The sequence below is a fragment of the Vipera berus genome (assembly GCF_964194415.1).
Source record: "Vipera berus genome assembly, chromosome: Z".
Taxonomy (NCBI): Eukaryota; Metazoa; Chordata; class Lepidosauria; order Squamata; family Viperidae; genus Vipera; species Vipera berus.
Window position 1 is genome coordinate 77,430,547 of NC_138205.1, and position 18,134 is coordinate 77,448,680.

General features: G+C 40.3%; 1 protein-coding gene across 1 annotated transcript in view; it reads right to left on the bottom strand.

Moving 5' to 3' along the window:
- The window catches only part of LOC308677800 (uncharacterized protein), a gene marked incomplete at its 5' end in the record, with an annotated part of 80,277 nt that extends 62,484 nt beyond the window's left edge, over positions 1-17,793 (bottom strand). Inside the window, one exon of the mRNA XM_081344496.1 lies at positions 17,696-17,793. Within this exon, the coding sequence (XP_081200622.1) occupies positions 17,696-17,793 (98 nt within the window). The remainder of the gene's footprint in view (positions 1-17,695) is intronic.
- Positions 17,794-18,134: the final 341 nt, after the last annotated feature.

Consider the following 18,134-nt stretch of genomic DNA (forward strand, 5'->3'; position numbering starts at 1 on the left):
ACTCTAGCCACGCCCACCCAGTAAGCCACGCCCACCCAGTAAGCCACGCCCACCCTGGCCATATCCACCCGGCCCCCTGAGGGCAACCGCAATGCTGATGTGGCCCTCAATGAAATTGAGTTTGACACCCCTGCACTAGGAGATCTCTTTGGTGGTTTAGTGCATCAGTCTTGGTTAGTTCTGCTGAAGAGTCATCTATATTAGAGTCCTTTAAGAACGCTGTGTATTTTGCAGACAGTCGCTGGTAATGTTCATAGGCTGCAGATAGGCGATCTATAGAGTCTCTTAATTCAGCAGGTTCATCATTAAATCACGGCAAAACTGACATGCAGTGTGTAGTTCTGTCCCATAGGTCTGACAGATTACTGGAGAATTCATCTGTAGTTGTCTTATAGTTTTCTCTGAGTTTCTGTGTTGGTCTTATTGTGCATTTGGGTTTTACACTCTGCTCAGCAGAATCAGCTCCCTGTACATTTGTGTGGTCAGAAGCATGATGTATCTGCATTGATTCAGTGATAAAAGAGTGTTCAAAGCCTTGTCTAGACATTTTTCACATTTTGTAAAAAATAGGTACTGTCTCTTTAAGAAGATGAATTGTAGCTTAGACAAGGTTTATAACATAGTCAAATGTACAGAAACAGTTTTTAGCATACACAAGAGATGTGCAGTAAGCTTCTGCGACCATGTGCTTTCACAAGATGGCGGATGGCACTGAGTTTGATTGCAGATATGACACATACATATGGATTGCAAGCTGTAGAAATTCTACTGTTTTTGACTATTCTGACTCCAACCGTTGTATAGCGATATATCCCCTTGCTGAGACCCCTGTGCCTGGCCTGTATAAGCAGATATAATCACCACTGACAGCCTTTATCAGATAGCTGAACTCACAAAAAACCTTTTCTCATCCACGAAGATCTTTATTGCATGCAGGAGGTTTAGAGCAGACAACAGGATGTGGCAGATGATGAAATGGACGGTATTCAAGGTCAAAGACAGTAATGGTCCTACCATGAAAGCAGACCACATGTAATGGTGTCCAGGAAGTGATACAATATTCAAGATTAACAAGGAGGAAGAAATACATCACAAAATGGGAGGGACTGACTGAACAGATTAACATGAACAGAACATATTGTAGTTCCAAAATGACCACATGATGGCAGCATAATATGATAATCCCTAGACGAAAATTAGCCATGTAAATCTAACACACTATAACACAAAAGTAACCAACTATGCACTGCATAATACTTTTATAGCTGATGTAACAGCACATCACAGTAATGTATGATAGAAATTCTGAGCTCCACTGTGGCTATAAGTCAAAGACTGCCCGTATGTGACTCTTGTGTCTTTTTAAAAAGTGTTGAATTGCAGTTTGAGCTATAATGGTTTCCCTGCCCCCCAGCACTATAAACCTATTAGAAAATATTATTTTCTGCTCTTCTCATGAGTAGCAGCTGCCTGGAGCACTCGTGAATGGTCTCTATCCTCTTTTTTGTAGAATAATCACAATGTCAGCTTGTCACTCAGATTCTTTACTCCATCACAGTTGTTGGTTCCATTCTCAGTGGACCTGTCTTCAGTTTGCCATTTCTTCCCTGGAAGTTGTTCTTTTGCAGATCTATAAGTGAACACCCAAGAAAAAAATGTTCTTGCGGTAGTCTTTTAAAAAAACCCCCACTCTTTTCACTAGTTACAGTATATTATAGATTTTCTAGATGTTTGGCAAGATAAATACCAGAAATTTTAGGAAATCATCTTCCTTCATTTACCTAATATTGATCAGGCTTCCTGCTTTTCTAGCTATGAAAATAGAATAGTTTATTGCCTGCATCAGCTTTGTTACTATTTTAAATATTTTATGTCTTTCACTATGTATGTATAAACTATTGTACATTACAGCCAAAACTCTTTCTGTCTCCAATAAACTATCCCTTAGAAATGAAACAAAGCAAAACACATTTTATGTTCTTTCCAAAGAGAAGTGTTATCTGGTACTGGTATGATTTCTTAATTTTATAACAAATAAACCTCTTTAGAGTTGCCATTCCAAATTAAGTTTTCATTCTAAAATTAGATTCTCTATTTTACATAATATTTACATAATATGAAGAAATATTTCTGTGCAAAATCTTAAAATATGAACACGTTGGTATGGAAAGAAGCATTCTGGTGGTTGAACATCAAATGTAGGGCTTCTGAACGCAGGCATCTCCAAATTAATGTAGTAGTATAATGTCATTGATGTTAGATAAGAGATGTTATAAGACAAAGAATGCAATTGCTGATTTTTCTAAAACATCAACTATAAAATTCTTTTTCCCATGCTTATGCATTGCTGCTCCTTTCCCAATACCTATATTTCATTATTTTTAAAAAAAATATGTACTGAGACTGTCCTGAATTCATCTATCCATGTAAGAATATGGCTCTTGCAATTAATTTTCCCTTTGGCTTTATATTTTTTGGGAAATATAAAGCAGTTATTTTACAAAGTCCAGGACAAATATGCTGTTATCATTTTGAAGGTAAAAGAAAAATTGCTTAAACTATACATTTATTTTACCAAAACTTTCCAAGGACGAATTGATTCAAATGAAATCAATTACCTTTGAAAATTTGCATCATTCTAACCCTTTCAGAAAATAGAATGCAAATTGCTGTGTCAATTTATAGAACAGCCAATCTCTACTATCTTAATTCCTGGTGTTTCTAATCCTGTCATCATTTCTGGCTGCAGATACACTTGGCCAAATCCTTTTGCTTTATTCTCCTTGAATGATCCCAGGACTGTGAATTCAGGTCTATTTTAATTAAATCACAAGTGAAAAACTTGTGATTTTGTTCCACACTTTCTAACTATTGATGGGGAATGATGTCCAGTGATGCACAGAAGGTCACAATTTTCCCCTTAGATCTTCACTGTTAAAAGCTTTGTTCAATTTCATATTTCCATGTAATAAATAGTTTGCAAAGGTTATTTTATAATAATTTTTTCCATAACAATTTTCCATATGCCAATATGAAACTCTATTAATTCTAACTCATTCCATTCAGACATCTTTTCTGAAATACCTGTTGGGTCAGGTTGAAGAAGAGGATATTTTCCTCTAGAAAGTAATTCAAGTAACTTCTGTATAAAAGCTAATCTTAGATGAAAATCATAAGATTGGAGTCATAAATATGTACTAACTATTGTCTTCTGCTGAAAGCATTAGTTGAATTTGATTTAATAAATGCATATTCATAACCAAGCACACAAGCTTTTGAGGGTTATCATGTTTGCATACATATTCACAAATGAATTAACACAACTCACAGAGTTACTGAGTAGCAGTTCCTTTCTGCTCAAAAATTAAGTTTTATGCAACCCATGCATAACCCTTCACTGAGTGTACACATAAATGTTTCTGGCATTCTTCCATCTTTTAAGAGAGAAAAAATCCTCCTCCAAATTAAATATATAGAATATATGAATTGAATGCCTGATATTGTTTGACGCATAAATGGAGTAAATGTATATAAGTTCAATACCTTACCATACTTACAGAAATATTTAGGTAATGATTGAGTGAAAAAAGATGTTTTGTGTGCACAGCAATGCAGCATGTTAGTTAAGATGTAATGTTTGCATAATAACTCCATTCTATATTCCAAAATTAGGAGATATCTAATTCTAATTGGATATCTAATTAGGAGATATCTAATTCAAACTAACAGATATTGCTGCAGCAGCAATCAGTTGACATATGAGAAAACTAATGCAATTGTTATTACACAAGTTCAGCATGCTGAAAATTGTAAAGCATTAGGATTCCTGTTGGCATAAACCGAAGAATATGCTGACTTTACATGCTTTCTCTGTGTAGAGAAAAAACATAAAGAAAATTAATTATAGAGAATGACACCCCTGTGGAATGCAAAAAGAGAAGAATATTGCAGCAGGAAATAGTTGTAAGGAAATAAATTGTAATAAATAAAGCAAAGATATGAGTAAGAGTATTATCCTGTGCTTCAGTATAAACCAAGGATATAAATAAGCTCTTCGGCTTTGAAACGGAGATGAGCACCGGCCCCTAGAGTCGGAAACGACTAGCACGCATGTGCAGGGGAACCTTTACCTTACCTTTACTAGTACTACTATAGTACTACATACTACTATACATAGTATACTACTATATTACTATAAATACTACAGAAAAAATGTACGTTGTCTTCTGGAAACTTATAAAAAATAAGAGAAATTATTGCATTCCTTTTAAATCAAAGAATAATTATGTTCAAATAAAAATGTGACATGAGAAACAAGGTCAGCGTTATTGTACGATGAGCCTTGATGAACCTTTTTGAATTGTCAACAGGCAGAAGCTACTGCAATAATAATAATAATCAGGGCTTTTTTTCTCATAGAACGCTCAGAATGGCGTTCCGGAACCTTTTTTTTGCCAAAAACAAAAAAACCAAAAAAAACCCAACCCAGCTCCCTTATTGGTTTTCCTAAGCCTATTGCAGGGCTAGCAATCTTGGCTCTTTTTTATGACTCGTGGACTTCAACTCCCAGAAATTCTGAGCCAGCCATACTGAGGGGAAAGGGAGAGGTTTCCAAGCTGAGCCATGCTGGCTCAGGAATTCTGGGAGTTGAAGTCCTTGAGTCATAAAAGAGCCTGCACTAGAGGAGGACATTAAAATTATTTACAGGATTACTTCTTTAGGAACTAAACCTTTAGAATCTAAAACAGCTAATTCAGAAAAGCCAACAGGAAAGAACCTCACATTTTTCATCTGCTTCTGTCTTTTGGAAGATAAAATTAGATAACAAAATAATCTATTTCTTATGTTAACATCTCTGCAATGAAATCAAAGGTAACAGGAAAGAAATGAGAAACATTTTTCTCAATATAATATGTCTAATTTAGCTGATTCTAGAAAAAAATGGTATCTTTTGTACACTCTTGAAAACTATTTTGAATCTAAACAATTCTTAAGAATGAAATATTCTTAATTTGGACTTTACTTTTACTGTTTGGACTGTTGTGTGTTTTGAAAAATAGATTATTTAGAATCTAGTTATGTTGCACTTCAGTCTTTAAATAATTAACTTAGTATATACATAACAATATATGATGTTTTCCCTGGTGAGCTTAACATCAATAACAGGATTATGGGGAGGCTGAGCTCTACCACCTGTTTATTGGACCCGTGCCCTTCCTGGCTGGTTTATTCAGCTCGGGAGGAGACACGAGGCTGGTTCCAGGCAGTGATATCTGCTTCTTTGAGTGAGGGTGTCTTTCCCGCCGCCTTGAAGGAAGCGGTGTTGAGACCCCTTCTCAAGAAGCCTGCCCTGGATCCAGCTATTTTGAATAACTATCGTCCAGTCTCCAACCTTCGCTTTCTAGCGAAGGTTGTTGAGAGTGTGGTGGCGCATCAGCTTCCTCTGTTCCTGGAGGAAACTGATTATTTTGATCCGTACCAATCGGGTTTCAGGCCCGGGTACAGCACGGAGACGGCATTGGTCGTGCTGATGAATGATCTCTGGCAGGCTCGGGACAGGGGTTGTTCCTCTGTCCTAGTCCTATTAGATCTCTCAGCGGTTTTTGATACCATCGACTATGGTATCCTACTGCGACGTCTCAGGGGGTTGGGAGTGGGGGGCACTGTTTTACGGTGGTTCTCCTCCTACCTCTTGGGCCATTCGCAGTCGGTGTTGACGGGAGGGCAGAGGTCCGCCCCGAGGTCTCTCGTTTCTGGAGTTCCTCAGGGGTCGGTCCTCTCTCCCCTCCTGTTCAATATCTATATGAAGCCGCTGGGTGAGATCATTCGTGGTTTTGGGGTGGGGTATCATCAGTATGCTGATGATACCCAACTTTTTCTTTCCACCCCAAACCAACTCAGTGATGCCCTCGACGTGATGTCCCATTGCCTGGAGGCGGTTCGGGTTTGGATGGGGAGGAACAGGCTCCGACTCAATCCTGCCAAGACTGAGTGGCTGTGCGTACAGGCATCTTGAGTGGATCATTCTATTCCACCTTTAATGATGGGGGGTGAGGTGTTACCCCCCGTCGATAGGGCTCGCAACTTGGGTGTCCTCCTGGATTTGCGGCTCAGTTTTGAAGATCATATAGGAGCCGTGACCAGGGGGGCTTTCGCCCAGGTTCGCCTGGTGCACCAGTTGCGGCCCTATCTGGACCGAGATGCCTTGTGCACAGACACTCATGCGCTCGTGACCTCCTGGTTAGACTACTGCAACGCTCTCTACATGGGGCTGCCCTTGAGGACCACTCGGAGGCTTCAACTGGTGCAGAATGCAGCCGCGCGAGTTGTGATGGGGGCTCCCCGATACTCCCACCTAACACCTCTGCTCCGCGAGCTGCATTGGCTTCCGGTTGTCCTCCAGGTGAGATTCAAGGTGCTGGTGATGACCTATAAAGCCCTAAATGGCTTGGGTCCGGAATATCTGAGGGAACACCTGCTGCTGGCATCAAGTTCCCTTTGTTCTGTGCGCTCCCACAGGGAGGGCCTTCTCAGGGTGCCGTCGGCAAAGGATTGCCGGAGGGCGACACCCAGGGGGAGGGCCTTCTCTGTGGGCGTGCCTGCCCTTTGGAACCAGTTACCCGTAGAGCTCAGGACTGCCCCAGATTTTTGTTCGTTTCACCGGGACCTGAAGACCTGGCTCTTTGAGCTTTCCGGCCAGGACTGAGAACTTTTAATTTTTAACCTATTGTAATTGGGGTTTTTAATTAGAGTTAAGGGTTTTAGATTTAATCAAGGATAATTTAATTTATTTTAATTTGTTATTAACTTTTGTATTGTTATATTGTCTTAATTGCCTTGTGAACCGCCCTGGGTCCTATGGGAGAAGGACGGTATATAAGTTTAAATAATAATAATAATAACAACATTTATTAAAAAGGCTAAAATAATTTCTGGAAGTATTATCTGTATAGTAAAATTTTGGACAAGCAGTGATCATGTTACATATGTGCATAAGCGTAGTCAGTAGCATATGCCTTTTTAAAAATATCAAACATTCATAGAAACAAAAATAAGTCCAAAATATCTGTATTACATCCAGAAATGCCAACTTTGCAACCAATATTTCTCATCCATAACTATGGCACCCTAAGGATACCTGCATACATGCAAATGTTTCTCTGGGATCAGTAACACAACAGGGATTGCTTTTTCCTTCCAGTAACATATAACTAAAACCAGTTTATTGCATTTGGCAATTGTACTAAAAAAACCTCATTCATTTAATTTGAAATCAAGTGAAAAATTGATTTAAATTATTTTATTAAAACAAATTAATGGCAATTCTTTTATAAAAAGTTGCCTCAAACAAAATGAGTTTGACATGCCTGCTCTAGATAGTTGAATGCTCCAAAATAAATTCTAGACCAGGCCTGTACATGCATGCAGCCTACCAAGCACCCCTGGACAGAGCATAGACTTTTTTTTTAAAAGTAATAAAATCACCACCACTGCCCTGAAAGTCATGTTGCCTAGTGCCTCCATGGCTTACCATGACCACGAACTCCAACACTGTAGATGCTCCTCTAGTCACCAAATCATTGATTAGCCCACCAGCCTTCCTTTGCAGACCACAAAGATTTTTAATTTATCAGTGTGGGCCTTTCCCTTCTACAAGTTGCACAGACCTCTTCTAGATTTTCCTCTTGCCTTTCCGAGTTAACTCCTTGGTCTATCATTGAGCAAGAATTGACTTTGTAGGGAAGCATATTATCATTTGATGTATATTTAACATATGTTCTACCTTTATTTACCGATTATATAATATTTGTATGCAATCCACATGGCGAAGTTTGGGGCAACTTACAATATTTTTGAAATCATAAGATTAAAACATAAAAGCAGGGCTTTTTTCTCATAGAATGCTCAGAATGGCGTTCTGGCACCCTTTTTTGCACAAAAAAAACTTTTGCACAAGCTATGCTACTCCCTCTATTGGCTTTCTAAAGCCTATTGGCTTTTGAAAGCCAATAGGAATTGCTGCTGAGCGTGCCAAAAGACCTGGCCACCAAATGTTGCACCGGCAAGTTGTCTGCAGCGAAGGCGAGTTGGCAGGAACTTTGTATCCCTCCCTGCTGCCCAACTACACCATCTCAACTAGGTAAGTAAGAGAGGACAAGGAGTGGGAGGTGGGTTCTGTGGAGTCCATGTGCACTCCTTCCTTGCGCTCACCCATGTTAGCCAGGCTGGTGGCCTACCTGGTGCTGGACCGGTGCCACCATTGCCTCGCCCTGCGTGCTTAAGTGGTGGCCCTGCATCGCCTGGCCCACACCACCTTTGCCGCCCACCCCGCACAGCCCCGCCATATACAGCAGCCCTGCTGCTCCCAAAGCACCAGCCGTGCTGGCTCTGGCCCTGGAGGGCAGCCTGCCACCAACACCCCTCACACTCGTGACTGCAGCAGCGCCCCTCCGCCTCCTGCTCCCACCAAATGAGAGTTCTGGCACCTTTTTTTTTTTTAGAAAAAAAGCACTGGTAATACTAAATTAATAATCACAGTATAAAATATCATTAAATATTCCAATTAGTAAGGTCATAACCATAAACACACTGAATGCTTTATATTTCTTCTTCAGCAGAAAAAGGAAAAGAAAAGGTTTCCTTGTCAACATTACTTTGCTGCCCACAGTCTCTGTTACATACACACTGCACAAAGCCTCCCAGTACTCCTTTGCAGATTGGAGACCTCTTATATGCATCAGTTGGTTATCCTCCAAACTCAGGATTATGTTAGCTAATGCCTTCTCATTTTTCCTTTGGTCCCCTCCATCCAGTTCAGTTATGTAGAAACAGTTCAAGTCATTTCCTTCAGACAGTCTCTTAAAGGGATACTAAATACCAAATACTTTGCTGATACATTCTCCACACATCACTTCCCCTGATGATGTGGACAGGATTATGGGGAGGCTGAGTTCCACCACCTGTTTATTGGACCCGTGTCCCTCCTGGCTGATTTATGCAGCTTGGGAGGAGACACGAAGCTGGTTCCAGGCAGTAATATCTGCCTCTTTGAGTGAGGGTGTTTTCCCCGCCGCTTTGAAGGAGGCGGTGGTGAGGCCCCTTCTCAAAAAGCCTGCCCTGGACCCAGCGATTTTAAACAACTATCGTCCTGTCTCCAACCTTCGCTTTCTGGCGAAGGTTGTTGAGAGTGTGGTGGCACACCAGCTTCCTCTGTTCCTGGAGGAAACTGATTATCTGGACCCGTACCAATCGGGTTTCAGGCTCAGGTACAGCACGGAGACGGGATTGGTCGCACTGATGAATGATCTCTGGCGGGCTCGGGACAGGGGTTGCTCCTCTGTCCTAGTTCAATTAGATCTCTCAGCGGCTTTTGATACCATCGACCATGGTATCCTACTGCGGCGTCTCAGGGGGTTGGGAGTGGGAGGCACTGTTTTGCAGTGGTTCTCCTCCTATCTCCTGGGCCGCTCGCAATCGGTGTTGACAGGAGGGCAGAGGTCTTCCCCGAGGCCTCTCGTTTGTGGAGTTCCTCAGGGGTCGGTTCTCTCTCCCCTCCTGTTCAACATCTATATGAAGCCGCTGGGTGAGATCATTCATGGTTTCAGGGTGGGGTATCATCAGTATGCTGATGATACCCAACTTTTTTTCTCCACCCCGAACCAACCCAGTGATGCCCTCACCGTGATGTCTCGTTGCCTGGAAGCAGTCCAGGTCTGGATGGGGAGAAACAGGCTTCGTCTCAATCCGGCCAAGACTGAGTGGCTGTGCATACCGGCATCTCGGACTAACCAGTCCATTCCATCTTTAATGATGGGGGGTGAGGTGTTACCCCCCATTGATAGGGCTCGCAACTTGGGCTTCCTCCTTGATTCGCGGCTCAGTTTTGAAGACCATATAGGAGCCGTGACCAGGGGGGCCTTCGCCCAGGTTCGCCTCTGGTACACCAGTTGCGTCCCTACCTTCACCAAGATGCTCTGCGCACAGTCACTCATGCGCTCATGACCTCCCGATTGGACTACTGCAACGCTGTCTACATGGGGCTGCCCTTGAGGACCACTCGGAGGCTTCAACTGGTGCAGAATGCAGCCGCGCGAGTTGTGATGGGGGTTTCCCGTTACTCCCATGTAACACCTCTACTCCGTGAGCTGCATTGGCTTCCGGTTGCCCTCCGGGTCAGATTCCAGGTGCTGGTGATGACCTATAAAGCCCTAAATGGCTTGGGTCCAGGATATCTGAGGGAACACCTGCTGCCGGCATCAAGCTCCCTTCGTCCTGTGCGCTCCCATAGGGAGGGTCTTCTCAGGGTACCGCCGGTAAAAGATTGCCGGTGGACAATACCAAGGGGGAGGACCTTCTCTGTGGGTGCGCCGGCCCTTTGGAACCAGCTACCTGTAGAGCTTAGGACTGCCCCTGACCTCCGCTCATTCTGCCGGGACCTGAAGACCTGGCTCTTCGAGCTTTCTGGCCTGGACTGAGAATATTAACTGGGGTTTTAATTGTATCTTAATTGTTATTGGGGTTTTTAGTTTCAAGGTTAGTTTAATTATTTTAATTGTTTTTAATCTATGTAATTTGTTGTACTGTTTTAAAAAACCTTGTGAACCGCCCTGAGTCCTACGGGAGAAGGGCGGTATATAGGTTTAATAAAATAAAATAAATAAATAAATAAATAAATCTTGGCAGGATTTTCTATGGTACCACTTCCAGTGTGGTATTCGTTCACGATAATGCTCACCTGCACACTGACAGACGTACCCATGAACTTTTGAAGCGGTTCCATTGGGATGTTTTTGATCACACACACCCCATAGCCCAGATTTGGTGCCGAGCTACTACTACTAAGGAATTTCAAACCTTGTAAAACATTATGACATGCCTCAATTTGAATGGCAATTATGTCAAAAAGTAGTGTAATGTCGCTGGGTGAGATCATTCATGGTTTCAGGGTGGGGTATCATCAGTATGCTGATGATACCCAACTTTTTTTCTCCACCCCGAACCAACTCAGTGATGCCCTCACCGTGATGTCTCGTTGCCTGGAAGCAGTCCAGGTCTGGATGGGGAGAAACAGGCTTCGTCTCAATCCGGCCAAGACTGAGTGGCTGTGCATACCGGCATCTCGGACTAACCAGTCCATTCCATCTTTAATGATGGGGGGTGAGGTGTTACCCCCCATTGATAGGGCTCGCAACTTGGGCATCCTCCTTGATTCGCGGCTCAGTTTTGAAGACCATATAGGAGCCGTGACCAGGGGGGCCTTCGCCCAGGTTCGCCTGGTACACCAGTTGCGTCCCTACCTTCACCAAGATGCTCTGCGCACAGTCACTCATGCGCTCATGACCTCCCGATTGGACTACTGCAACGCTGTCTACATGGGGCTGCCCTTGAGGACCACTCGGAGGCTTCAACTGGTGCAGAATGCAGCTGCGCGAGTTGTGATGGGGGTTTCCCGATACTCCCATGTAACACCTCTACTCCGTGAGCTGCATTGGCTTCCGGTTGCCCTCCGGGTCAGATTCCAGGTGCTGGTGATGACCTATAAAGCCCTAAATGGCTTGGGTCCAGGATATCTGAGGGAACACCTGCTGCCGGCATCAAGCTCCCTTCGTCCTGTGCGCTCCCATAGGGAGGGTCTTCTCAGGGTACCGCCGGTAAAAGATTGCCGGTGGACAATACCAAGGGGGAGGGCCTTCTCTGTGGGTGCGCCGGCCCTTTGGAACCAGCTACCTGTAGAGCTTAGGACTGCCCCTGACCTCCGCTCATTCTGCCGGGACCTGAAGACCTGGCTCTTCGAGCTTTCTGGCCTGGACTGAGAATATTAACTGGGGTTTTAATTGTATCTTAATTGTTATTGGGGTTTTTAGTTTCAAGGTTAGTTTAATTATTTTAATTGTTTTTAATCTATGTAATTTGTTGTACTGTTTTAAAAAACCTTGTGAACCGCCCTGAGTCCTACGGGAGAAGGGCGGTATATAGGTTTAATAAAATAAAATAAATAAATAAATAAATCTTGGCAGGATTTTCTATGGTACCACTTCCAGTGTGGTATTGGTTCACGATAATGCTCACCTGCACACTGACAGACGTACCCATGAACTTTTGAAGCAGTTCCATTGGGATGTTTTTGATCACACACACCCCATAGCCCAGATTTGGCGCCGAGCTACTACTACTAAGGAATTTCAAACCTTGTAAAACATTATGACATGCCTCAATTTGAATGGCAATTATGTCAAAAAGTAGTGTAATGTTGTAATTTTCTAATGTGTATAATAAAAGTTCTGTATCTGCAGGTGTCTGTCATGATAAGCAAATGGAAGTTTATTTACGAATTGCCCTTGCATGTTCCTCATGACTTTTACAAGTAGTAAATCCAAATCTAGTAGCATGGGGAAAAAATGCTTGCTCTACTTTTATTTTTAAAGTGGATCTGAAATGAGAGTTTGGAGAAAATTGAGACATGACTCAGGTTATCTGAATTGTCACATTGTATATCTAAGTTTGCAAAACCAGATTACTGTGTTCACATCACATGTTATGTCCAGACAAATAGATCATATTATAGTATAACATAATGGCCAAATTCATACAATATGTTGAATCGTAAAATTTTGCCAGTTTTGCATGGTGACATGGTATAGCACTAGTAACTCTGGATTTTAGGCTTATTTTAACTTGGATAATAATTTTACATCCCACTTTTACAAATGGAAATAAATGTCACTTAGCTATTGGATCCTGATACTATTATTGGATTTTATTTTGCTTTTCATAAATGAAATTCTAAATGCAAGATCAATGCATACAGGATGTTCTCAGTGGTTGCTGCTATGTTTATTTTTATTTAATCTGCACTGAGTAATCTCTATATAAAGTTTACAAAAGTTCTGTCACTAAAAGAAGAAGGGGTCAACCTATTTTCCAAAGCACCAGAAGGCAAGAAAAACTAATGGAAACTAATCAGGGAGAAAAGCAATCTAGAACTAAGGAAAAATTTCCCAGCAGTGCAAGCAATTAACCAGTGGAATGGTTTGCCTTCAGAAGTTGTGGGTGCTCCATCACTTGAAGCTTTTAAAAAAATACTAGACAGTCACTTGTCTGGAACGATATAGGGTCCCCTGCTTGAGCAGGGGGTTGGACTAGAAGACCTCCAAAATCCCTTCCAACTCTGTTATTCTCTTTAAAAAAGAGATGATGAAACTTTCTTATTCTTTTTGGTTATTAAGGTTTTCCAATTTGTGTAAAACCTATTGCTAATCAGTAAATAAATTACCATCATGACTGACTTGCAAGTGGAAAATTCTGGGTCAATTTTTATTGATTGAATATTCATGATAGGAGGCAGCTTTAATATGATTTATGACTAGAATGCATTTAGGAGCATTAACATCCCATATGCTTTTCTTCCAGAACCACTTTTCACAAACAAGCCTGGGTGGAAATGACACCTCCACGCTTTAAATGAAATTACCATAAAGGTTTTTATTACACTGATTATAATCAAACATGCATTATTTGCAGAATAAAAGAGGGATCAGCTGGAATCCTACAATCCATTCCATTTCTGTTACTGCTATGTGCACAAAAGGTTAACCCTAGAATCATAGAGCCATAATATTGGATATATTTTGCAACCATTATTATTTTGTCAAGCTATTTTTAAAAAAATCAATTTTGGCTTGCATAATAACATTTTTTTTGCTGCCAGTCACATTTCTTGTCTGTAGTCCAATACATTGTTACTTTGGCAATGGAGAGATAAAAGAGAAGATATTCCTCAGAGGATATTCCTCAGAGTGAAAAGATAATTAGAAAGACAGGGAGAATATTTTTGGATGTTTCAGTCCAGGATAAGAAAGATTTTTTTAAAAATCCAAACTTTGATAAATTAATAAAATGCAAAATCCCTGTAGTGAAAGTCCAATATAGATGTAAATGAAGTCCAAACACTTCTACTACTCAAAAACAAAAACGTTATTTCCTTACAGAAGACAAAAGTTATTTAAAACAGCCAAAAATGCTTAAAGGACAAGAACAAGAAAAAACAGATAAAATCCTCCAAGGGGTAAAATAAATAAATAAAATAAGTATTCAACCAGCTGGTCAACTTTTAGAGATAAAAAAACCCAGAAACTTTAGAAATTTTTAATTTAAATTCATGCATGCTTAAGAGAATGATCTACCAAGGGAAAAAGATACAGTAGATGATCTGGTTTTCTGCCATTCCCACTAGGAACTGTAATCTTCAAGGTTCCTCATCCAGGATGGGTGATAGTTATCCGAAAACCATCTTGGCTCATTCCTAAGTACTCCCATTCAAATCCAGGGAACAGTGCTGCCAAAGAACCAGCTTTGGCAGCAAAATGAGCAGATTATTGGCAGAGAGAAAAATCTCCCTACTGTTCAGCAGCCATTTTGGGGACCTAGTTTATTTCACATAAGTGCAGAATCTTATTTTTCTTCCCACTGAACTGCCTCTCGTTGGATAGAACACAGTGTTCAAGAACAGTGTCCTGTTCTTACACAAGAACAAAAGGAAGGGATGAACCAATTGATAACTGATGAAGAAATTTTTCTAGCAATTAAACAACTAAAAGTGGGTAAAGCACCGGGAACTGACGGTTTGACTGCCGTTTATTATAAAAATTTACAGTTAGAAATGGTGGAACCCTTAAGAGAATTGTTTAAGACAATTCAATTGGGAGGAGGAGTGCCTCCATCGTGGAAAACTGCCTTTATTTCGTTGATCCTGAAGGAAGATCAGGATGCTACCCAAGCCAAAAACTACAGACCAATATCGCTTTTAAATACTGACTATAAGATATTTGCAAAAATTTTAGCCAATAGATTAATGAAGGTAATGCAGCAAGTGATTCATAGTGATCAAACTGGATTTATAAGTGGTAGACAAATGAAGAATAATGTGAGACATATTGTAGATCTATTGGAATTCTTGGAAAGAAATAATCAGATCCCCGCAGCGTTGATCTTTTTGGATGTGGAAAAAGCTTTTGATCAGTTGGACTGGCAATTTTTGATGAAAGTATTAGAGAAAATGGAATTTGGGGAAAATTTTTTACAACCTATTAGGGCAATATATCAGAAACAAACAGCTCGTATAATAGTAAATAACAGTTTGACAGAATCATGCAATATTGAAAAGGGTACAAGACAGGGGTGTCCGCTGTCACCTTTATTGTTTGTTTTAACATTGTAAATATTATTGATTAAAATACGAGATTCAAATAAAATTAGGGGAATTCAAATAAGAGATCAGGATTACAGATTGAGGGCGTTTGCGGACGACCTGGTTATTACAGTAACTCAGCCGGATTACTCAGTTGTAGAATTGATGGAGATAATAATGTTATATGGGAAAGTTTATGGATTTAAGATAAACACACAAAAAACTAAAATATTGTCTAAGAATATGACTGTACCACAAAAGGCTGCTCTAGAAGACCTAACGGGATTTGAAATAGTTAAAAAGATTAAATATTTGGGGATATATCTGTCAGCCTCAAATGTGAAGTTATGTAAAAATAATTATGAAATGTTATGGGGAAAAATACAAAAAGAATTAGATAGTTGGAAAAAATTACAATTGTCTTTATTGGGAAGAATTGCAGCAGTGAAGATGAATGTTTTGCCAAAATTTTTGTTTTTGTTTCAAATGATACCTATACTTAAAAAGGATTTAAATCTGGAGGAATGGCAAAAAGGAATTAATAAATTTGTTTGGGCAGGGAAAAAGCCACGAGTTAAATTTAAGATAATGCAAGATACATGTGAAAGAGGTGGTCTTAAAATGCCTAATTTTAAATTATATTATGTTATATTGTATTGTTATATTATGTTGTATTATATTGTCATCGATAAGTGACTGGTTTAATTTAACACAAGGGAGATTATTAAATCTTGAGGGTCATGATTTGTTATTTGGTTGGCATGCATACTTATTGTATGATAAGAAGGTGGATAATGTGTTTAAGATACATATTTTAAGGTATGCTCTGTTGCGAGTTTGGAAAAAGTATAGACATAAGTTAAATTATAAGACACCAATTTGGGCAATACCTAAACATGCAATAGAAAATATAAATGTGGGATTCAAACAGGATGAGACTACATAAAAGGAAATTTTAAGTCTAGAAAGGAATGTATGGCAATTAAAGCCATATAATATTTTAAAAGAAGAAAAGATTGTACAAACTTGGTTTCAGTATGGGCAATTACAGGCAAGATGGAAAGAGGACCAGAAAGGTGGCTTTTCGATGACTGATGAAAATTTGGTAAAACAAATTAGAGATCAAGGTCAAGCACATATTAAAAGGATATATAATGCATTGATAGAAATTGACTCAGAAACGGAACTTGTTAAAGATTGTATGATAAAGTGGGCCCAGAATTTTCAAGAAGTTATAACAATGGACACTTGGGAAAAGATCTGGGTTAGAAATGTAAAATTTACACAGGCCCAAAATTTAAGAGAGAATTTTTATAAAATGTTTTATAGGTGGCACTTAGACCCTAAAAAATTAGCAAGTATGTATCCGAACTGCCAGCCCAAATGTTGAAGGTGTGGTTGTGAGGATGCAACATATTTTCATATATGGTGGACTTGTAAAAAGGTTAAAGCCTTTTGGATTAAAATTTGGTGGAATATGCAAAAGATATTTAAGAAAAGGATAAAGTTTTCTCCGCAATTGTTTTTATTGGGTATTATTACAGATACTACTGTTATAGACACTAAGTTGATGTTGAATCTAATTATGGTGGCAAGACTTTTAGTTGTGCAATACTGGAAGAAGGAGGAATTGCCGACTATAGAAGAGTGGACTTTGAAAGTTTCCAATTTGGTGGAAATGGCAAAGATTTCGGCATATTTGAAAGATCAATCGCAACAGAGATATATTGTGGAATGGAGAAGATGGATTGAATATATTCAGAATAAATATGGGACTAAAAAGTTTCATTTAGCATTTGAATAAGTAGGGGATTTTTATGATGCATGATTAGTCATTTGTTACTTTATTAATATTATGACTATGGAGAGTTAAAGTACGATAGAACTTAATGTGTTATTTTTGTTGTTAGCATATTTTAGTTTATGTTTGTATTATTATACCCTGTATTCAGCTCTGGGAAGTCGGGGAGGGGGGAGGGGAGGGGAGGGGAGGGTTGGGGAGAGGGGAGGGGGAGGAGGGAGTTTTTTGTATTTAAAAATGTATTATAAAACTTTTCAATAAAAAAAAGTCTGTCAAGATTGTTCTGAAACTTGAGCGTATCTTTCAAAGTATTAACAATTCTCTCCAGTTTTGTGTCATTTGCAAGTTTGATGAGAGCCTCTTCAATCCTCTGCATCATTTATGAAGATGTTGATGAGCATTGGGCTCAGAATAGAGCTTTGAGAAAGCCCACTGCATGTTTCCTTCTACCTAATGTCATTCAAGTATCTGGTAGCAGTACTATCTATCCTGCATTTTTATATCTTACCAATAAGCAGGTTGTGGTCTACTTTACCACTATTACTTTATTAAATCAAAATATACTAGATTTCCTTGCTATAAGTAACTTGTTTGGGTCGCAGTTGGTTGGTTTGTCTCTGTATAATATGGTTGGGTCCATATTATATGTTAAAATATGGAATGGGATGTGTTTAGGCTCCCACGACCACTTTGCCTCCAGCACCCACCTCAGCACATTCACAGCCAGCTTTTCTCCTCTACTGGCTCTCCCCCAGTCATTCTCCACAGCCAATGGGTCCCTGGGTCTCTGCCCCTGGCCCTTCATCCCTGCCCATTCACCAGACACTATTTGACCCAGGTCTTTGGTTGTATGGGACAAATAGCTCCCAGCCAATCAGGTGGTGGGTGGCAGCGATGGCGCTGGGGGTGACCAAGGGGGATGTTGGGGGGCAGCATGCAATATGATCGGTGGCAGGCTGGAGGAGAGAGCAAGAGGTACGGTAGCGCACAGCTGCAGGCATTGTGGGGGAAGATGATGGTGTGAGGCTGCAGGCATTGGGGACAGGTAACAGTGTGAGGCTGCAGGTGTTGGGGGAAGGTGATAATGTAAGACTGCAGGCATTGGGGGAAGGTGATGGTGCAAGGCCGTCACCTTCACCCCCAACT